The sequence below is a fragment of the Hoplias malabaricus genome, chromosome 2 (genome assembly GCF_029633855.1).
Source record: "Hoplias malabaricus isolate fHopMal1 chromosome 2, fHopMal1.hap1, whole genome shotgun sequence".
Taxonomy (NCBI): domain Eukaryota; kingdom Metazoa; phylum Chordata; class Actinopteri; order Characiformes; family Erythrinidae; genus Hoplias; species Hoplias malabaricus.
The window spans coordinates 74746933-74770899 of NC_089801.1; the positions used below are offsets into that span (position 1 = coordinate 74746933).

The following is a 23967-nucleotide window of genomic DNA, read 5'->3' on the forward strand; positions in this document are numbered from 1 at the left end:
TGTACAAATGGTAGCTAACAAATGTAATCTTTTTCCAAATAAATACATTTTTAAACTGAATTTTTAATGGTATCTATGAAAATAAAAAATAAATAAATATTTTTATAGGAAGATGTATGAAAATAGTTTAAAAAAAACTCAATTTACAAGACATCACAAATGATTCTGAACATTCTGAACAAATAGCAAAATGTGAACCCTTCATGGCAAAATGCTAATGAAATTTGTTTAAACGCAAAAGGATAATGGCATTTGTTTCATGGCAAAAGATCTCTTTACACAGCTTCAGAAGGATATGTAAATTTCTCCTACTGCTACAGTGCATTTTTAGAAATGTTGCAAACAATAATGTGTCTTATTTCATGTATCACTTGAGTCAACAAAGTTAATACAGCCCTAACAGTGCATATGGCCTCACAGTGCATCTGTGGTGAGCCGATGTTGGCAAATGTAGCTTTTGGTGCACACTATTGACTTCTGTATTGAATAATGGTTTATTTGGTATTGCTCTTTTTAGTGTAGAGGACAAAGAAGCAGATCTGGCGTCAAGACAACGTCAAATACAACACTTTTATATAGACCTGGAAAAGTTTATTAATTGGCTAACTGAAGCAGAAACTACAGCAAATGTCTTGCAAGATGCTACATATAAGGAACAGCTTCTGAAGAGCCCAGCCACAGTGCAGCACTTACTAGACCAATGGCAAGTAAGTATATCATTATTTTAAATGTGCCAATTTGAACACTTCATGAATCAGGTGTGACAAATCGTAGACATATTTTGAGAGAATAACTAAAATACAAGAGTACACTCTTATGGTTCTACTATAGTTCTTTATTAAATTAAATGGTTCAATACCCTGAATGTTGAAGACACTTTTGCATGATTAAAGTGTTCTTTGCATCATGAAGAGGTTCTTCAGAATGATGGAGAATGTGCCATAGATGGTTATATATAGCATGTTTTAGGAAATGTTTCTTTATGGCACCAAATCACTTGTTGTACTAGAAAAAACTTTTGCTTGATTAAAGGGTTCTTCTACTGTTACAATATCAAATTTGTTAAAGTGTTCAGGTTTCTAGACTGAACAGTTTGCTTTCATAAAGGTCATTTGCAAACAAAATTCTTGAATTTTGAATCAAGAGCTCGAAAGCTGATAGGGTGAGCGTGACTCTATCCCAGAGGAGGTTTCAGAGCAGTGGCCAATGGAGATTCAAGGCGAATGCCTTTTTCTAAAACCCTCTTACCCAAGAAAAGCGTTCCAAAAGTCACAAGCAATAAAAAGAAGCAGAAGAAGTCCTTATCAGGAAAAAAAGCAAACGAACAAAAATATTAAAAAAAATTAATGCAAATGGTTGCAAAATGCAAACAAAAATCATTATCAAAATAACCACTAACAGTAATAATGTAACCAAGTATATTTTAAAAACATGTTTTTTAAGTTTTTTTTTTCTGTTTTGCATTCAAAACATATACTTTCTTCTTAGTTTAGATTAGGGTGTTTTCACAGCTGCAGATTTTAGTTTTGTTAAATTGATCATTTTGATCCTTGGTGCAGTTTTGTTTGGTCATGTGTGAAAGAAGTAGTCACACTTGAATGTGGACCTAAACATCCATACAGAAATCCTTGAGAGGAGGTGGTCTCAGTCCGGTCCCAAATGAACTCTGGTGCAATTTGTTTCTGATGAGAACCTGATCCATGTGAACTATAAAGTGTACACAGCAGGTTGGTGCTAAATGGCTGTAAAAGGGCTGGTAAACAGAGAGCTGGTTAAAGTTTAACCGCTAATCAGCGAAACAAAACAGAAATATGCACTAGTCCAGCAGGATTTGTCACTTTAGCCCTTAAGGTTTTTGCTTTTTTATATAAATAAGTAATTACTGTAGTTTATAGCAGGATTGAAATTTGAGAGGCTGGGGGAAAACAACTACATTTTGTAAATAATACAGCATTGTGAAGAATCAAGACATCTAAAAGAAATTATGACCAAATTTTTTTCTCCAGATTTTTTTTAGCACTGTGCTTAAATAAATAAGTAAAATAATTATTCTGGGCATGGCACTAAATATCTAGTCAACTTGTCAGCAGAAGTCATTTACACATCCCATTTCTCCAAAAAATATAAAATTTAATTTATAACATGTAATGAAACATAAGAATCTGGTATATTTATTTTTTTCTTGGGTATTTACTTGACTGAAAAGATACACAGAAAGTAATATATAAATGATAAAAACTTCTGAATTCTCTGCAGACAATGGCAACAATAGACTGTTCAGCAGTTCATAGAATACATAAAATTTCAGTGTTTGGAATCTACAGCTTCTAAGTGCAGCTGACATCAAATTCTAAACATTTTTTATATTTATATAATAGATTCAAGTTTGTAACTGAAAATATTTGAAACATTTTCTTTGTATTTTGTCAATTAAATTCAGTTAAATAAATGTTAAAGAGAATGAACAAAGCACAGATTAATGTTTTTCCTGCACATGGTTTGTAAATACAGTATATAAAAAGGTTCATACTAATGGTCATCACACAAATTCAATGACACAGCAGAGGCTATGTCTTAATGTAGTTGTCAGGAACTGTGTTGCCACAGTTTATATGTTTCATTGACAGTCTCAGTCAACTGAGATTGCTTTTTTTATATTTCCTTACTTAACAACCTAACGTTTGAGGTTCATGGGCATTTCTGAACAGAATTTCCACAGTATTTTTTAAATGTAATGTACACAGGTGTCACTCAGCATTTTCTATGATATCCCAAGTGGTACTAAAATGTTGATTGAAGTGGTTGCTAGGTGGTTGCTATGGTGTCACTATTCTGCTGCTATGGTATCCCAGATGGTTGCTAAGGTGTTGTGAGGTAGTTGCTATGGTATCCAATGTGGTTGCGATATGGTTTCTAGGAAGTCATTATGGTATCTCAAGAGATTGCTAAGGTGTCCCTAAGAGTTTGCCAGGTTGCTGTGGTTTTGCATGTGATTGTGCTAAGTAGTCTCTAGGTTTTCCCAACTTATTGCTAAGGTGTAACTTGGCAGATGCTATGGCATCCTGGGTGGTTGCTAAGTTGTAACATTTAAGCAGTTCTTGAGTTATTGATTCCTGGAAATATAAGAAAAAGAAAAAGAAGAAACATACAATGATTTGTTTAAAAACAATAATAACTGTATTATGTAATACCTGTAATAACAAGAAATAATATGTACATATCAATATATTGGTCTCACTAAACTTGAATCCAGACCTACCTACACATGTTGCCCTTTGTGGGAGATGGTATAGAATGTACTTTTTTATCCAAATACAATACAGTTGGACCCAGAAGAAAAATCCTTGTTACAGAAAATTTGGTAATTCTTGTGGTTTCTGTAGATATGTGTTACTCTATACATTTTTATGACAGTTTTCTTGGCACAATATAGCACTTTAGAATTATATATATTTACTGTCCTTTGTTTGTTTACATACTGTCTTATAATGGCAATATAAACATAAATTTCAATTTTGTTTATTTTTTGCCATTTTCAGCACAAATTCTTATGTATAGTGTTTGATTAGCTGAGGACTACAAACTAATACTCAAATAAAAGTCCTGTTAATTAATTTAAACAATGACTAGAATTACATAAGTTTTTTGGTCTTTATCTGAGAGTTCTTTGAATCGCTATAGGAACTAAAGTTTGTCTGAGCATTCCAGAGAATTTGAAAATACACAGGTAATTATGACTCCATCAGGATTTTACTTAAGTGTATGTAACTCTGTAAATAAACTGGTCAGTACCCACCTCAGCTGGTTACCTAAGGACATATGAGAAGTCTGAGTTCTTTGTCTGGAACATCATGCACTTACTGGAATGACAGATATGTGCACTTGGCAAAAGGACATAGAACAGTTGAATATAAAGAGGCAGACAAACTTGTAGGATGTAAAGAGAAGCTTCTGTTTTTTCCGAAACAGAGCTGACCCTTTCCAGCGTAGCAGTGCCCACGCTCTCTGTGGACAACAGCACCAGTGTGCTTGCCTCAGCAGGCATTTGGGAGCCTACAGACAGATTTCAGCACAATAGCTTCTCTCATTGTTGACTGTTTTTGTTCCTTCTATATTATTATCTGAATTGTTTACGCTCTGTTATATACATTCATATGTCAGGAAAATAAGGGACTTTTCACCTCATTCGTTTTGCGGAAATGTTACACAGGAAGACATATCATGTTAAGGTTTGGATTTTATTTCCTTCTTGTACTGATTTATATTAATAACTGCTACATATGTGTAATAAAATTAACAGGATTAGTTATAATTAATACAACAAATGCATGAACGTTGAAGCATACTGTAGTTAACAAACGAAGAGTAATTATGGTTTGTCAGTGTTATAATGTTTATTAAAAGTACACTTTACATGTTTTATTGATTTTCTACAGGAACATAAACATGTTTTCTGCATATTTTAAAGCATTAATACTGTGCAGCAGATGATTTCAAAATATTGGAAAATGTAGATTTAGTCTTTTATCTCTGTTTTCTGTTTGCTTTTTTATATAAAAGTCGAGGATGTTCATTCAGAAAAACATAACTGTATTTTACCAGGAGTCCTTTAACTAATGCAAACAACTGTATAATAGTGGTATCAAAGTTAACATATAAATAACATGGTATATATCTACAAGAATAGTTTTTGAAAAACTGCTAACTCCAGATCCTTTTAGGCAAAGTGCTATATTGTTAATACAAAATGATATATTGTTACATTTGATATTCTTTATTATGGACATGTAATAATAAGAAGAAATATATTTTTTACCAGTTAAGATTAGCCAAGTGAATTAAAAACTGCTGTGAAAACAGAACAATAGTTTATGCTGATTACTTAAAAAGCATGAACTATTGATAATTCCTACAGGACCTCCAAATGGAAATAGATGCCCACACAGATATGTACCATTCACTAGATGAAAGTGGACGACGCATAGTAATGTCATTGGGAAGGACAGAGAATGCTTTACTGCTTCAAAAACGTCTTGACAACATGGGACAGCGATGGCATGACCTGCGTGAAAAAGTCATTAATATCAGGTATGACCTATTTATTTTTATTTTCTGCATTTTTGGTTTATGTGGACATTAACAAGTGTCACTGCTTGTGGCAGGTAAGTGCACAAAGGCATTTCAGTCATGCACCTAACAATATTATAGAATGACTGTATTAATATTAAATTAATTCCAGAATTGGGCATTACTGGCCATGTATGTTTGCACGTACAAGGAATTTCTCTTTGATTTAACAGTATCTCACGATGCACAGTATCAGACAAGAGACATTTCACAGTACAGTATTTTACACACACATGTAAACATGACCACAACCATTCACAATGAAAGGTATAAGGGTATTCATAGTGTGAAATGCATCTGATGAATGTAGATCAACACTGTAAAAATGAAACATTTTACTACAATGTAAATTCTTCTTTCTGAATGTTTTAAACCTTATGTGGCCAAGGTGCCTGCCTGAGGTGATGAGCTGAAATTAACGATAGTTGGGGTGTGATACACCAATGATGATTTTCTCTGTATGCTTTCTGTTTGTGGAGTCCTGCACTTTGTTAATATCATGTTTGCTGGCAATGTTGCACCAGACTGTGACTGTAGACTCTGTAATGTCTGTGTAGAACTAGACCAGCAACTGCTGAGGCTGGTGAAACTCCTTTAAGTAGGCTGGAAAGTACAAGAAAACCCCAATTTCAGTATCTCAGAAAATTAGAATATTGTGAAAAGGTTCCATATTGAAGACAGCTGGTACCACACTCTAATCAGCTAATTAACACAAAACACCTGCAAAGGCCTTTAAATGGTCTCTCAGTCTAGTTCTGTAGGCTACACAATTGTACAAAAGACAAAAGACAACCATTGTACAAGCAATAAGAATAACCGCACCCTGGAGAGGACTGTGAAACAAAACCTATTCAAAAATGTGGGGGAGATTCACAAAGACTGGACTGCAGCTGGAGTCAGTGCTTCCACAACCACCACACACAGACGTATGCAAGACATGGGTTTCAGCTGTCGTATTCCTTGTGTCAATCCACTCTTGAACAAGAGACAGCGTCAGAAGTGTCTCGTTTGGATTAAAGACAAAAAGGACTGGACTGCTGCTGAGTGGTTCAAAGTTATGTTCTCTGATAAAAGTAAATTTTGCATTTACACAGAATCCATGTTGCTTGAGGTCCAGTGTAAAGTTTCGCAGTCAGTGATGGTTTGAGGTACCATGTCATCTGCTGGTGTTGGTCCACTGTGTTTTCTGAGGTCCAAGGTCAACGCAGCTGTCTACCAGGTAGTTTTAGAGCACTTCATGCTTCCTGCTGCTGACCATCTTTATAGAGATGCAGATTTCATTTTCCAACAGGACTTGGAACCTGCACACAGTGCTAAAACCACCAGTACCTGGTTCAAGGACCATGGTCTCCCTGTTCTTATGTGGCCAGCAAACTTGCCTAATCTTGACCCCAAAGAAAATCTGTGGGTATTGTGAAGAGGAAGATGCAGTACGCCAGACCCAACAATACAAAAGAGCTGAAAGCCACTATCAGAGCAACCTGGGCTCTCATAAAACCTGAGCAGTGCCACAGACTAATCGACTCCATGCCACGCAGCATTGCTGCAGTAATTCAGGCAAAAGGAGCCCCAACTAAGTATTGAGTGCTGTACATGAACATACATTTTATGTTCATAATTTTCAGTTGTTCAGCATTTCTAAAAATCCATTTTTTTGTATTGGTCTTTTATAATATTCTAATTTTCTGAGATACTGAATTTGGGGTTTTCGTTAGTTGTCAGTTTTAATCATCAAATTAAAAGAAATAAACACTTGAAATACATCAATCTGTGTGTAGTGAATGAGTATAATATACAAGTTTCACTTTTTGAATAGAATTACTTAAATAAATCAACTTTTTCATGATATTCTAATTTTATGACCAGCACCTGTACATTCTCTGTTGAAAATGCTTTGTGATAGTGTTTATGATGGGGTCCCATTTTAAGTTCCTTGTTAATTCCCTTGTGTGGTTCTCAGAAACTTTAAAGACTCCCCAGCGATCATAGTTGAGGATATTGAGTGCTGGCTCAACTGGGTTGCTTGTCCTAAAGTGCCAGATAAGAACAATGACTACAGTCTCGTTGGCAAACTTCTGATTTTTGACAGAGGGGTCATTTGTGAACAATGTGAGAGCACACATCCTTAAGGGACATTATTGTATCCTCTGCAGCTCTCTGCCTCTGAGGAAGCTGATGAAATACTGGCAGGTGTAGTTCTATGCTCACCACATCATCCACAGACCTGCTAACCCAATGTGCAAACCTCATGGTATCCAAAAAGTGGTTTGTGATATCTCTTAAAGGCAACAGGTCTGTAGTCATTTATTCCTGTGAGGTTGGCCTTGGGAATGGTTATTATTGTGGAGCCTTTAAAGCTTTAGGGATGTGTTGAATATGTTTGTGAAGACCTGAAGGTAAAAAATGTCTAGGCTTGGTTTCTTCCTCATTTCTCTCTGTCTGGATAATGTCGGTGCACATACAGTTCATAGATTATAAGTGCTGGCTGAGAGACAGAAGGTGTAGAGTTCAGGGAGGGTTGCTAATCATCATGTTGTAGTTTGAATGAGGTGTGAATAGCGGTTGAAGTGTGATGCTAGGCTTTTAAACCTGTAGTTTAAGGCATTCAGCTCATCAGCCAGATGATGATCCCCATTGTCTGGGGGATAGCTTCTTGTTGCTGTTAATGTCTTGCAGGTTTTCCTTGAATTCAGATTCCTGGGTGGGATTTTAATACGGCTGGCTGATATGACACTATTCACAGTTAGTTATCTCTTGCAACTATAGTGTCATACTGGCTGGTCATAACCATGTCATATTAAACACATATTACAGTTTATTGTTGATGTGTACAGGCACATTGTCTAACTGGAGTGAAAAATATCCTACTTGTACTCCTATACAGTGGCCAAAATGATAAATGATGTATCCAGACTTGGAAATAAATAGGAGAAAGACCATATTTTATGTTTAAAAATATTTATTAATTTGGTTAAGAGTTGAATTTAAAATGGTTATCTAACGAGTCATTACATTAAACAGTTAAATTCAAATATGGATTTTTTGACTAAATTACATTTTAGCATTTTATATCCCTAGGCCTCACCTGGATTCTAGCATGGAGCAGTGGAAGCACTATCACATGTCTTTACAAGAGCTGCTGCATTGGCTACAGATTAAGAAGGAGGAGCTGGACCATCAGAAACCAGTGGGGGGTGATGTGCCAACTGTGCATCAGCAGTTGATCACACTTAAGGTTAATTGCCAGTACAAACTTCTCACAAAACAGAAAAATCCTTAATTTTTCAAATATTTAATATTTTTTAATATTTAATATTTTATTTTTGAGAGATTGTATCTTGTTTTAGTGGAATTGTGTTGTGTGGATGTGGGAACAGGCTTTGATACCTTACAAAATATAATAATAATAATACACACAATAACAATAATAGTAATAAACACAAAATAATACTACTAATAATCGTAATGTATAATTTATATAGCATAATCTTAGCACCGAATATCACTTTACTATATATAAATTGCAGAGAACAAAAAGGCAAACTGAACCACACAGAGACAACAAAACAGAACAGTCAGCGGTGATAATAGAAGGCAGTCAAACCAGAAAAGAATACACAGTTAAAGTCACTGTAAACACAGACAGTATTGTTGATAAAAAATATATAAATTAGTGACATCTTTGTTAGAGCAGTTTTTTCCGGATATCTTGGTACAATCCAGCCAGTGCAAGAATTTGTTCAATTCCATTTGCAGCACACCTGGTTTAATGTAAATTTATTCAGGTCTATTATGTTTGTGTAATGATTTACGACACTGTCACAAAGCAGGTTCAGCTATAGCGCACTGAAATCAGTTATACAGAAACTGACAAAAGCCAATAAGGGCATTAATTCAAAAATGAATAGTAAAATTATTAGATGTATATGACTAAAGACCTATAAATGTACACTGTGTAAAATAGGGATTATAGAAAATTATAGAAGTTTATAGATTTTACTGTCATAATTTGTATTTATATCTCTTGTTTTTGTATAATGCTTGGCTGCATCACAAAAATCTGTGTACTCTGAGAAAGAAAAAATATATTAGCCAATGAAACCAGTAACTACTTTTAGGATTCTAGCAGTATGAAAATAAGAAGCATTTTAAAAATGAGTATTGCTATTGGAAACCTATCAGAGAGGGAATGAGAATAAAGCATACGAATGCCAGTGACTAGGGTTAAAATTATTTTATGATAAGTGAGTATGTTAAGAGGTATTTAAAAAATGTAGTGTGAGGCAGGTGAACAAAGAACATTTATATTTTAGTATCCATTTAGACAGAGTCTCATCTTCATGTTTGGTGGTAATGAGATTTGTTATTCATTAAAGTGGATTATATATGTGGGTCCACAAAGACAGATCTGTAGCAGAGGCAACCAGTTAAGAAAATATTGCAACAGCATCGAATCAGATATTATGGACAGTTGTGGAACTTGCAATAGGAACATACAGATAGCTAGTTCTGATTTTGTATCAGGTCGACTGGACACAATTATGAAGTATTAATTGAATGTAAAATTAAACTATGGCAAGTCTAAGTACTGTAACCAGAAAGGTAGCAAAAATGTGAGGACTCCATTAGATCATTTCCCTCTACTCCAACACCAATCAAACTGAGGTAATATACGAGCAGCTGAGAATATTCATGAACCCCTAGATCTACACCCTCACCTAAAGGGACAATTGACTGCCAAATGCTTGACTAAATAAGTTAAATAAAATAAGTTTTTTCACATATTTCTCAAAAACTGATACTCACCTAGACTTAAAAACTGAGATTGTGACCTGGGGCCAGGGCCTAGTTTTAATCATTTTAAGCACTAAAAAGAACAGACAGCATGCTTATCCAAACCTACAAGATCCTGTGTGATCCCCCCCTGGGAACCTTCCCAGGAGTGACCAGCCGACCCCACTGCAACATCCAAAGAACTGCAGGCCTCACTTAAGGTCAGCGTTTATGACTCCACCATAAGAAAGAGACTGGGCATAAATGGCCTCCATGTGTGTGCAAGATGAAAACACTGCTGAGCTCAAGAAAAGCTTGTCTCAATTTTGCCAGACAACATCTTGATGATCCCCAAGACTTTTGGGAAAATACTCTGTTGACTGACGAGACAAAAGTTGAACTTTTTGGAAGGTGTGTCCCCCATTACATCTGGTGTAAAAGTAACACATTTCAGAAAAAGAAAATCATACCTACAGTAAAAATATAGTGGTGGTAGTGTGATGGTCTGGGGCTGTTTTGCTGCTTCAGGACCTGGAAGACTTGCTGTAATAAATGGAACCAAGAATTCCACTGTCTACCAAAAAATTCTGAAAGAAAATTTCTGGCCATCTGTTCGTGACCTCAATCTAAAACGAACTTCGGTTCTGCAGCAGGACAATGATCCAAAACACACCAGCAATGTCCACCTATGAATGGCTGAAGAAAAACAAAGTGATGACTTTGGAGTGGCCTAGTCAAAGTCCTGACCTGAATCCTATTGAGATGCTGTGGCATGACTTTAAAAAGGCAGTTCATGCTCGAAAACTCTCCAATGTGGCTGAATTACAACAATTCTGCAAAGATGAGTGAGCAAAAAATGTCTTCACAGCGCTGTGAAAGACTCTTTGCAAGTTGCCGCAAATGCTTGATTGCAGTTGTTGCTGCTAAGGGTGGCCCAAACAGTTATTTAAGGGGCAAACACTTTTCACACAGGGCCATGTAGGTTTGGATTTTTTTTCTCCCTTAATAATAAAATCTTTCATTTAAAAACTGCATTTTGTGTTTACTTTTGTCATCTGTTTGATGATCTGAAACACACGATGGAGTTTTAGGGCTACATCGTTTAAAAAAAAAAAAAAAGATTCAGAGATTAAAGTCAGAATTCTGAGGAAAACAAAATTTCTGAATAATTCTGAGAAAAAAATTCGGAATAATTCCGACAATATTCTCGAAATAATTCTGAGAAAAAATCTCGGAATAATTCTGAGAATATTCTCAGAATTATTTGCTGCATATAATGGAGCAGACACACAGTGTAACTGTGGAATGCAGTGTGTTGCTTAAGTCATAATATGGTATAGATTTCAGTTCTCAGAATAAACACTCGGTTCTTTTCAGGAGCACAGTGTGATTAGTATTTAAACTTTGAATCGGTGCACGAACCCATGGCATGTAGTTTCACATGATACAATTAATGATCACAAAAATGATCGATCCAGAGCGAGTGGAACTCCGACGCCCCCACGAGGCTCCATCGCGTTACAGCTTGAATTCGTACAATAAACTAAAGCCTTATGCATCGCAGTCAGGGGCTGCACTGATGGAGTAGCCATGTTCTGTGGATGCGTTTAATAAATAATTCTGTTCACTTTACTGACTGCTTCTTTCACAACTCACTCATGGCGCACAGAGTGTTAGTCTGTCTATCTACATATTATAATAAATAATAACCCAAACAGTGTTTCTCTAAATATTCTGATTATATTCTCAAAATTATACAGACCTTTATTTACTCAATTATTCTGAGATTTTGTCTCAGAATTATTCAGAGATTTTTTTCTCAGAATATTTCCGAGAATATTCTCAGAAATCTGATTTTAAGAAATCATGAAGGGGCAAAAACATTTTCACAACACTCTATATATCTCCCATATAGTCCCATTGCACTCACTCCAATTGTGATTAAATGATTCGAGAGGATAGTATCTGGGATAGGATAGGATCTGGGAAATCATTCTGGACAAATTGGACATATCATTGGGGTCCACTGACAATGCAGTCAACACTGCCATCCACACAGCCCTCACCCACCTGGAGGGGAAAGACACCTATTTCAGAATGCAGTTCTGAAAACGCCCTCACTATTGAACTGACACCCACCATTTGCAGCTGGGTGCTGAATTTCTTAACCGACATATCCTAGACAATTGATATAGAATCTTCTTGGCGTTCTCAAAGCAAGGCTAGTGTATATACGTTCAGTGCTGAAAACAAACAAAATACAATACAAAACAACATTGAATATTTTGTCAGGATGCACATCTTGCTACTGCTCTGTCTGTTTATGGCTCCTTTATTTACACTACCAACTCAAACCAGCTGCACAATTAGCCAACTTTTCTAGGTGTGTGTTCACTTCAGCCAGTTAGCCAACATGTCATGTGAACCAACTTATTTTCTGACCAGCCCAAATGGGTGAACAACTCGCTAGTTGACTTACACGACATAAGTATTTTCTACTGGACCCAGGCAGTCAGGCCATTGCTTATGTCAAACATAGGGAGTAATGATAGAGAGGCATCATTTTTCAAGGTCACTGGTGTGGACGTTAAAATTGATCCTAGGCAAACATCTCCCATAATGACCCATCCAAGATCTAGCTGCTGAGCATATGGAGTATAATGGGGACCCGTTTGATACTCTGAGCACATGCAGGATAGCGCACCCCAAATAGAAGGAGGATTTGGGCCTTTTTGTGTCCATTTGTGGTATTTTGTGAGCAACTAATTTTAAATATGTGTGGAGCTGTGCAGCATCTGAAGAAGGAATCTCTGACTGATGATCTAGGATGTGATAGCACTCAATGAGTGTAGGAAGCATCACAATTGCTGTTCCATCCAGTGACTCAGCCAAGAACCCAGTGGCTGGGAACATGCATTCAGGACATGTTAATTTAGATTTTGGGGTGTTTTATAGAACTAAACTAAGTTTAAAAACTAAATTATTGTTTTGTCTGTATACTTCATTACAAACAAAGTCAAATGGCAACTTCTCAACAATTGTGTTCACACCCCTGGGAGAGTGTAAATATGAGAGCCCAGGCAGGTAACTTTGAGCTTTGGTAAATCTCTTAGCAGATATCCATGTTCTTTCAGTCTCAAGAAGAGCTCTCTCTGTCACTTCAGAGGAAGCATAAAATTTCTCTGCGCCTTCCCATGCCATCTGTAAACCTACTGTAGGGTTGGTGGCATGATATGATTCGAAGCCTGGCCCCATGCAACTTTAAGAGATGGAAATCTTCACTGGCAATTAAGTTCAATCTATTGCATTCCGGAAAGAGGACTTCCACTCCCAGATATGTTTCTATTCATAAAGAAACAAGAAGCTTTCAGCTGGCTGTTCTACAGGAATATCATTGTTCTCACCATAAGAGGCTCTAATGTCAGCAGTGTGCTCCTGTGTGCTGAAAAGATTCATGTTTTTTTCCATTGTGTGACTGAATATTGAGGTTAATCAGAGGCAACAGGGATTGTGTGGTGGCTGATAAACAAAGAGCTGCAATTGAGAGTGATGTTCCACATTCTCACGGATTCGCTGAGTAGCAGCACTCACTACATCAGTAAGATCGCTCTTGCTGCCTTCTCTAGAGACTTGCTTGTACTGCTTCATCAAGACTTTGTGTTTCTGCCAGTGTTGCTAATTCTTTTTCATGTTGCAGTTCTGATAACTTGGCTGCTATGCCAGCCCCTTCAACCTTGAGATTGTATTCGGTGTGTGCTGTCTCTAGCTTTAATTTTGATTCTTGCTTAGCAAACAGAAGTACATGCACAGGCAGCCACTAACTTTTCATGACATGTAGCAGCAGCAGCCATACTAGTTGAAGAGGATTTAGACTAACATGATAAGAGGGAGTGTACTGAGAGTGTGTCTCGAATATTATAATGCCCTTTGTCACCACCATCTGAATGTGTATATTTTTCCTTTATTTTCCACGTTAAGCAGTATTGTACAGGAACAGCCAGCTGTTAGGGATTGGAGTCTGAGACAGAAATAAGCCTTGAGAAGTACTTTGTCCTGTTGCAGTGCCTGCCCTAAAGATGCTACATTACTATCCTACCCTCAGTGTACACAAATGGAAAGGTAGCGAACAAGAAATTTATAAGCTAGGCTGAAATTTACAGGCATTACTGTTGTTTATTCTCTTCCAGTAGCATACAGTACTGTGCAGAAGTCTTAGGCACCTAAGATAATTATTTAAATATTTTTAATATATATTTAATATATATATTTATATATATTAATATATATTGAAACAAATGTCAGTAAGCATGGTACAAAAAATCTATAATACAAATAAGATTTTTTTCTATAAAGTAGTAGGTGTGAGTGAGTTTGAAGAACAAAAGTTTTGTTCAGATTCTCCTTGATTGCACGAATCTATTAAATCAACAGCACACATTATTTAAAATCATAATTTTTTAATCAGTAAATATAGGCATTGGATGATAACCTCAAATAATATAAGACTGCCACGAGTATAGATTTGGAAAAAGTTAAACAAACACATTCACACACAGAATATCGCATTAACTGGAATAATGTTATCTTGTTCAATGTATATTAAGTGGTGAAACAGGCATATTGATTTAACAAATTAATAGGGTAGAATTTGTTTACATTTAGCTAAGCTTACACTACTGGTTGCAGAATAATACAGGAAAATATAGCAATAATTAATACTGAGAAAAGCTTTATTATAATATTTTTATAATCTGAATTAAAATAGCCAGATTGCAAAAAAGCCAGGATATTCCTGTTCCTACCAATCCTGTGAGGGGTCTTTATTATTGTGGTGATATAAACATTTACAATATCTACAATTTAACCCTTTGTTATAGGCTTTTAAAAGGGAACTGGCAACAAAAGAACCATCAATCAATGACGTGTTGGACAATGTAAAGAGTTTCCTGTCAGAGTTGCCTAGTGAAGAAAGTAAACAGAAACCTGGCCAAAGAGGTATGGTTTTCTATCCAGTAATCAAGGAAACCAATGCTGATTCACTGCTTATGAGACAGTTATTTTAAGCACAATACAAGGAAATGTGCTTATGTCATACAGCCAGTGTAAATACTGGCTTGAATTAAAATGAGATTGTTTTTATAATTGGTGTACATTCATGCACTGCAAAATATATGTCAGATGAGTGTGAGGTGAAATCCTGAATTGTAACATATGGTCTATTTTTATTGTTACGTTAATTTTATATATTTACTGTTAATATTTGTAAAAATAACTACTCAGTTTTACTATGGATCTAAACCACTGACAAGTTTTTGAATGTTGAAAATTCAGATTATTTACCTGAGTTCTGTGTATTATATTTATTTATATATATTCTATAATATTTGTATCTCAATTTTTACAACATGAATTATTCAAATGCCTTAAAAATATAGTAAGTCTTTGATTTTTTTTACATTTATTATATTTTTATGGCATTTGATGAACTTGTTGATGGTGAAATTTATGATATTTAGGTTTTAAAAATTCAGATAAAAAATATAATTGGATAATACAATTTTATGCAAAAATTCAGATCTTAAAAAACAAATCTAGGCCAGATGTCGACCATCAAAGTTTCTCAGGAACAGTACACCTACATCTACATCTACAGAGTGATGGATTGCAGCATTAAACAGTAACAGTTCCCTCCTCTCACAGCTGCCGATCACAGAGCTGTCTCACCCTCATCCCAATTCATGCCCTGAGCCCTAAGGCCTTCCTTGAAGTGTGTACTTTGATGATGTTTTATAAGGTTGAAAAAAAGGGGTGCAAGCATTCAAGTGTTCAAGGGTTCAGAGAGCTGAGAATAGAATCGGGACACATTTTGTTTGCGTCCATTTGTGTACAGCTAATTTCTCAATTGGCAAGTTAACTTAACCCCCAATTTAAGGAATGGTGCACAAATGCTGCACCAGTATCGGGTAAAATAAGCAAAGACACACTGATAGTAGAAGGGAGTAACAGGTCATTTATTATCTTCAGCTATGCTATATGGTGAAGCTTATATACATGTGAAATATTCATGTATATGAAATAAATATACATACCTAGCATGCAATCTTTATTCAAAATATGGTTCCTATTTAGAGTACATATTTTACTAAACAAGAATTAAGATTGTTTTTGTTGCTTTCAATGAAACTAAAAAGACACACACTGAGTATGCTCCTTTTTAAAGCTGGAATATTTCATTTTGCACAGGTATGTTAACTATCACGGGACACACTTTTTCATTTATTTTAGTGTTATGCAATATTGACATAAATCTTTATCTGTTACAAACACAAGTATTACTGCATGATGCTAGTAAAATTCATAGAACATTCCATTACTTCCTTGTTAGGTATACTGTGCTGAAATCATGCTTAAAATAGAATTTTGTTAGAACATATTTATACCACCTAGACTTATCATTTGTAGTGTAATTTCTTGCAGTGAATTTTTTTTGTGTAATTGTTGTTACTGTTTTTTCAAGATGTTCACTCAGAAGACAGAGTTCACAATGTGCAACGCATATTGCGCAAGGAAGCAGAGAATGTAACCATACAATGGAAGGACCTGGGTACAGCTGTGGTTGACTGGCAGCAACAGCTGGAATTGGCTTTAGAGCGACTGATGGAACTTCAAGATGCAGAGGATCAGTTAGATTTCAAGCTTCAGCAAGCTGAGATAGTTAAGGATTCATGGGACCCAGTTGGAGATTTGCTGATTGATGATCTGAGTAAACAAATAGACATAGTTAAGGTTAGTGAAGGTTCATTGTAATTTTTTTTCATGGACATGGAGTTGTGTGGTAGTTTGTTTATATATATATATATATTTTTTTTTTTTGTTTTTTTTTTTCCTGAAATTACCTTAATATAGTCTTATAAATTGTCTTAGTTTATGTTCAGAATGCTGGTAAAAAAAACAAAAACAAAACAAAACCAAAACATTCTAGAACTTTTATACAATTCATCCAGCTCATTTGCCTATTAACAAAAAAAAAAAAAAACACCTAGGACTTCATTAACCTACTCTTATGTTAATATATTTCTGTAATGTAAATTAATTTTCAACACTCAGTCATCTTTATCATGCAAGGTATGAATATATCCAAAATATTTTCACAGCCTATACTTTGTACAACAGCCATTATAAATCATTGAAATCTTTCGTTGTCTATAACCGCTTATCCTGTTCAGGGTTGTGGTGGGTCCGGAGTCTAACCGGAATCACTGGGCACAAGATGGGAACACACCCTGGAGGAGGCACCAGTCCTTCACAGGGCGACACCCACTCAAACATTCACTCATACCTAGAGACACTTTTTAGTCACCAATCCACCTACCAATGTGTATTTTTGAATACTTAAAATTACTGTTATTACTGTTCAGTAACAGTAATTGTGCATATAATATCTATTAAATTGAATAAGCGTTTTCTGGCTTAACAGGTATTCCAGGAAGATATAACTCCCATTCAGGACAATGTAAATCAAGTCAACAAACTGGCCTCCACATTTAAAACTCCTGGTATTCAACTTTCACTAGATAACTTGAACAGAATTGATGACCTCAACACACGATGGCGACTTCTGCAGGTACAGTTTTTACTGCAATATTTTGGAAAATATGAAGTAAGTTGTTTTAAATACAGTTCTCATAGGAAAACATATTCCTTCAACTAAACTATTTAAGAAATAATACGCAAGAGGGAGTGCTATAACGTGAGATATTGGCACTGGTTTGCTGCGGTTGTAGATCAGTACACCAGTGCCAACATCTCATGTTATAGCACAAACCTATGTGTATTATTGCGATTATTCCACAGTTCATTATGGGAGTTATTAGGTTTTAAGATAAAGAAGACAGTGAAAAATTATTTGTTTGTTTACCAACCTTCCGCGAGGTTCAATAATTCCATTCAGACGTAGCAATTTACCTTTATTTATTTCAGATTTTGTCTTGTTTATAAATCAGAAAGTAGATAACGGTTCACTGCGTCATAACCCTTTACTCTGTTCAAAATTAGGTGCACTAACGGAAAATGAACCCTTTCCCAGTTGGGTGAAAAAGTCCAGGCACAGCCTTATGCCGGGATCAGACTACACACATTTAGCCTGATTTTGGCACAATTTTATCGTAGACGACAAATTTCCAATGTCAGAACCGCATTTGAGTGTTGGGGTGAGTAACAGTTGTGTAGTGTGACATAAACAAAGATCAGCGATGTGGTGTCTGGGACACCCCACGAAACCACAACCAAAAATTCTAGCATGTTAAAATTTTTTGGATTGTTTCTCTTAATCTGACATTTCCTATGGCATGTTCTTTGACGATGACCAATAGGAAGACAGAGTGCTGTCTTGCCGCGCATATGTAAACACAGAGAAGAGAAAGAGGGAGGCTGCTGCTGCAGCTGTCAGGTGGAACAACAAAACTAGGTAATGCTCTTGCCATGTTAACACATTACCTCAAGTTTTTTTTTTTGCAGGACAGACAATCTACTCTCTCCTCCTTGAAACACACAGAACCACCAGCAGCACACACAGCACTTCTGTTGCTATGATTGACAGTTTCTTGACCTGCCTCCCAGAGAAATTCTGAGCTCACCCAATGACGTGAACAAAGAATGGTCCGTGACGAATGTGCAGTGTTGCCAGTGTCCTGACCAAGACATGGCATGAATGTGACATAGTGAATGTAATGAAAGAAAAAATATTGTGTAATCTGATCCAGGCATAAGAATGCACCAGAGTCTGCAGACTAGAGCCAACTAGCACAGACCCGGCCCGACTGGAAATCGGGCTAAAAGTCATATAGTGTAAGCCCAGCTTAAGTGCTGCCGTTGTTGCTAGGTTACACATATTTGAGCAGAGTGATACCCGAAGAGCTTTGGTCAGAGTGCTATTACGGTGTGGTATTGACACTCTTGGAAAGTTTCTCAGCCAATCACATTGCAGGGTGGGTCCGAACTAACTGTGGTATAATTAAACATATTTCACATTTTGTTTGGTTAGATTGTTTGGTAACGCTTGTAACATTATTGTTTCATTCTTAGAATCTCTGAGTAGCTCATGTTTTTCTTCAGATCTCTATTGAAGAATATCTGAGACAGCTAACAGAGGCCCACAAGGACTTAGGACCTCATTCTCAACATTTTCTACAAGGTGAAAACCATATTTTTTCTATAGAGGTATTATGCATTATGATTGCCTTTCAATTTTCACAGGAATATGTAATCAGCCATATGATGTGTCACAGCAATAACACAAGGAAGTAGCTGATCAGAACGTGTTAATGTGATGTGACATATTTGTTGTGTTTACAGCCTCTGTACAAAGTCCTTTTGAACGTTCTGTTTCTCCCAACAATGTTCCATACTACATAAAGTAAGTATTCTGAATTTTAGTATTTCAATAATACATGTAGTTTGATGCTATCTACTTGATATTTAGAGTGTCTGTAAGCTGAGCAAATAGTCTTTAAGAAAATTGATTTCACACACTGGCAGCATCAGTGTGCAACATGAGTTCAGAGACCTTTTGGAGACTTTCAGCAACACTTATACGTTCATTCATTCTTTTTCTGTAACTGCTTACCCAGTTCAGGGTCACGGTGGGTTCAGAGCCTACCCGGAATCACTGGGCACAAGGCAGGGGGCGCCAGTCCTTCACAGAGTGACACACACACTCACAAATTCACACCTATGGACACATTTGGGTTGCCAATCCACCTACCAATGTGTGGTTTTGGACCGTGGGAGGATGTTTTTGGTTTTGGACCATGGCTGAATCATAGGAAATAAGACAAGAACGTTCTCCATTTGTGTGTGTGTGTGTGTGTGTGTATCTGGCACGTTGGCCAGAACCTCGGCACGGCATTGGTTTGTTCACAAGCACAGCAGGACCACTTGGAAATGCTGCAACATTTACACACTTACTGTATCTCACAGAGAGAGGGGGATTGCTGAATTTGTCTGATTTTTGCGTGTGTCTCTTTGTGGTGGCGAAACATTTTGTGCCGTTAGTGTGTTTATAAATCTTGATATTGCTGCGTACAGCCACATTAAACTTCACGTTTTACTCTATAAAAAGTTACATTCAATAAATAAGTAAGTTCTTTGGTGGTAGATCATCTAGAACTTATCTTTAAATTAAAAATAAACAAGAAAAACACTAATGCCGGTGTTACATATTATGAACAAAATTTGTGCTCCTTTTTTTAAATTTCTGCATTTATTACCTGCCCTCCATTTTTTGTACCACACACTAACATAATAAAACCTCAATGGCTACATAGCTAATGGCGGGGACTAGGATTGCCTAGTTTCTCGTTGCTCTTGTTTCTCACTCTGTGTTAGTTGCTGTTTTTAGGGAAGAATGTGTTTTATTCTCAGTAGAGGAATATGTGAGTTATTGTGTTGTCCTGAATGTTTGGAAGTGCAATCCGCAATCTTGTTTAAAGAAAGCTTTGTGGGCAGTGCCGGTCTCGTTGCGGAGGGCAAAACAACTGCGGGGAGGACCCAGAGGGCAGCGCTATCTGTCATCCCGTGGGTGAAAACAAGGCCTTGAGAACAGCAAAACAGCAGTATAATGTGTGGCTTCTTCCTCTGCTCAGGATGCCTGAACTCCACTACACCTTTATATTGAAATGAGTTGTTTAATGATATATATAAAAGTTCAAACTAAGATTTTGCTAACGCTGACTTTGGATATTTCATTGACTATATGTAATTAAAAATAAATTCTGGAAAAAGTTTAGTGTGTAAAGGGACAAGGGCACATGCCTAACTGAATAACCATGATCTTTAAACCTTAAAACAGCACTGCATCAAGAATCATCACAGATATAACCACATGGGCTCAGGATTATTTTGCTATACTTTTGCCTAGCAGTATAATTTGTGATTACATCCAGAAATGCAAAATAAAACTTACTGTCCCAAATATGGACAGCATTACCATAGTCATGTCCAGATGTGCTGCCAAACTTGCTGAGCTCAAAGTCATCTGTAATGGAGCATTGCACAGCAAAAATTTGTTTTGTGGCCAGTATTTCAAGATTTGTTTAAAATAAATGAACGGTGTGTGTCTAGACCAAACAGAAGAGGACCATACAGACTGATACCAGTCCAAAATCTGTCAATGTATGGGGCTATGTCAGTGCCTTTGGCAAGCATACAGTATGTTTCTGTAAATGCACAATTAGTGCTGAAAATTACAGATATATTTACAGCAACCTATACTGCTTTTACCACAGCCTATTTTCCAGGGGCATATTTTAACAAGACAATGCAGAAGCACATTCTCCACTCATTACCACAGCAATGGTTGTTAGACTGGCCTGCCTGTAGTCTCAACATGCCCTGAATACAGAATATTTGGCAATGTTTGGCAAAAAGTGACAACAAAGACCACATTCTTTTGCACAAATTAAGCCTTGTTTGCAGCTAGAATAGGAAAATATTACACCTGAAACAGTTCATCACTTGCTGTCTTCAAACCCAAAATATATTTCAGTTGTTGTGAAAAGGTGTGGCAACAAGGTGTGGTTATTTTAATTCAGAAGTAAAAAATCTAATAATGTGAATTAGCAGCTTTTTTTTTGTTTGTTTGATTTCTCAGTACCATCTAAAAGTATTCTAATATGGGGTTATATTTACAGTATTAGCCAACCTTTATTTAATTTCTGGATACACAGAACGTGTCCCTAATTTACAATATAGCTAAGGTACAACATAAAGGGGAAAGATACATTTGTCTAATTTTACTCAAAAAATGTAGTGGTTTGATCCAAGTGAATAAATCAGATTTAAGCAAACCATGTAAAATAAAAATGATAGAATTTCAATCATTTTTAGAATCATTAATCAATGATTTTTCAGTCATTTTATTAATTAATCAGAGAATAATCAAAAGTAACAAAAGCTTTAGAGAGATCAATGAAGATTTATGCACAATATTTTTTTGATATCAATGGCAGTTAAAAGGTTATCTAGAATGAGTGTTGCAGCAGAGATTGTGTTGTGTTTTAATTTAAAATCGGACTGGTATTCTTCGAGGAATAAGTTTACACAAAGGAATGTCCTGTGTTGAGCAGAAGTAATTCTGTCCGGTCTGTTAGATGAAATTAGATCAATTAATGTTGTCTTGGTGGGGTAATGCAAGTTTGGTCATGTTGGTTCTGTAATTAATTGCTTAAAAGAGAGATTATCATACACATCCTTCAGAGGATCGGATGCATTAGTTAACCACTTAAGGTCACTGTATGGGGATAAAAGTTCAGCTAATTCATCTACAGCATGAGGGAGTGTGGAGGAAGGTCTGTATACCCAAATACCACAAGGGTGTTGACCTAGGCAAAATTGTAAGGCTAAAATTTCAAGACTTTTCTTTGGATAGTGCCTTAAAAATGGAGTACCCGAGCCACCAGAGGTCACACTTGCAGAGTTACAGAGTTATTTGGCAATGCCCTTCAGCCTCTTCTCCCACCACAATCCTGTCACTTCTCATAACCAAGAGCAAAAGCTAAAAAAGAGCTAAAAATTCATAATATCTAAGGAAAACAGACATGGAACGTTTTAATAACACAAAAATCATTTTACATTGGGGGGGGTTAAACAGCACGGTGCCGCAGCAGGGATTGTCACAGTCACACAACTCCAGGGACCTGGAGGTTGTGGGTTCTAGGCCCACTCTGGGTGAGTGTCTGTGAGGAGTTTGGTGTGTTCTCCCCGTGTCAGCATGGGTTTCCTCCAGGTGCTCCGGTTTCCTCCCACGGTCCAAAAACCCTCGCTGGTAGGTGGATTGGCGACTCAAAACTGTCCATAGGTGTGAGTGAATGTGTGAGTGTGTGTCGCCCTGTGAAGGACTGGCGCCCCCTCCAGGGTGAGTTCCTGCCTTGTGCCCAGTGATTCCGGGTAGGCTCTGGACCCACCGTGACCCTGAATTGGAAAAGCTGTTACAGATAATGAATTGAATGAATGAATTTTGCTTGCTTTTCTATCACTTAAAGTACTTACAGAGGTCCACAAACTATAGAAGTCCATTTCTGCCACTCCATCATATACCACTCCATACATAACTGCAAGTTACTCCGCGATCCCTATGTTTGATTTTTACTCCGAACTGCCCTCTACTGGATGTGTTGCTCAACAACCATGTCTTCGGAGCTGACACAAGGAAATATGTTGGCAGTGAGGTTACTCCGCTGCCTGATTTGGATGGCGCATGCGCAGAACACCATGTTTGTGTACACTACTGGTAGCTCCAATATTTTACTAATTTCTTCTTTGAGTATAATTGTAAAGAGACGCTGCCCTTTTTGGTGTAACATCATGTTTGTCCCACATTGTTATTCGCCATGTTTTGTTTAAACAGAAGACTACCTCAACATGGATATCGTCAGTTGTAAATAAACACACTTTGCAGGTTCTCCAGTTGTTTAAAACTCTAAAGGACAGTGAGGAAAGGCGAGGAAAGCACATGCGTATATTTCCTTATGCAGAGGCAGGGGCATGCATAGACTGCGAGGAGACCCGGGGCTTAGCCCCAAGAAGAAATGTTGCTCTATGAAATGTTTACCGATTGTTTGTAAGGTCAAACCCCATCAAGAATTCATATCTTAATATGAGGGGCTTTGCTTTAATAGTACAATTCTACTAAAATGGCATAAGTTAATAAGTTGGTTGCAGATGAAAATTTACTTGGAGTTTACTTTAATATGTGAGTTGTGAGTACTCAATTACACTCAAAATAACATGATATCAACAAAATCAGAAAACACAGGGCATTTTTGCTACATTCAGAAAAAACTGCAGTACCATGCACTTGTGCTAAATACACTAACCCAGGTGTGGCAAACTTCATGGGTAGAAGGCCACATTCCACTCAGTTCAATGTCAGGTACAGGCCGGACCACAAAAGCTTTTATCAGTATCATATCAGCGACTCCTCTTAAATGTTTCAATTTATCCACAGGGTGCATGCTGAATTCACAATTGCAAACGACAAAATAGATGAACGTGTAATTCATTATAACA

At 36.6% G+C, this 23967-nt stretch overlaps 1 protein-coding gene across 6 annotated transcripts in view; it reads left to right on the forward strand.

Annotated features, from left to right (window-relative positions):
- The window catches only part of dmd (dystrophin), a 163759-nt gene that overhangs the window by 77473 nt on the left and 62319 nt on the right, over nt 1-23967 (forward strand). For all 6 annotated transcript variants that reach the window (XR_010800422.1, XR_010800423.1, XM_066661558.1 and 3 more), the window contains 8 exons: nt 518-707; nt 4916-5088; nt 8206-8362; nt 14778-14895; nt 16418-16686; nt 17378-17524; nt 19015-19093; nt 19255-19315. Coding sequence is in view for 4 of the 6 variants with exons in the window: in XM_066661558.1 (XP_066517655.1) it covers nt 518-707; nt 4916-5088; nt 8206-8362; nt 14778-14895; nt 16418-16686; nt 17378-17524; nt 19015-19093; nt 19255-19315 (1194 nt within the window). In the remaining 2 variants the exon portion in view is untranslated. The remainder of the gene's footprint in view (nt 1-517; nt 708-4915; nt 5089-8205; nt 8363-14777; nt 14896-16417; nt 16687-17377; nt 17525-19014; nt 19094-19254; nt 19316-23967) is intronic.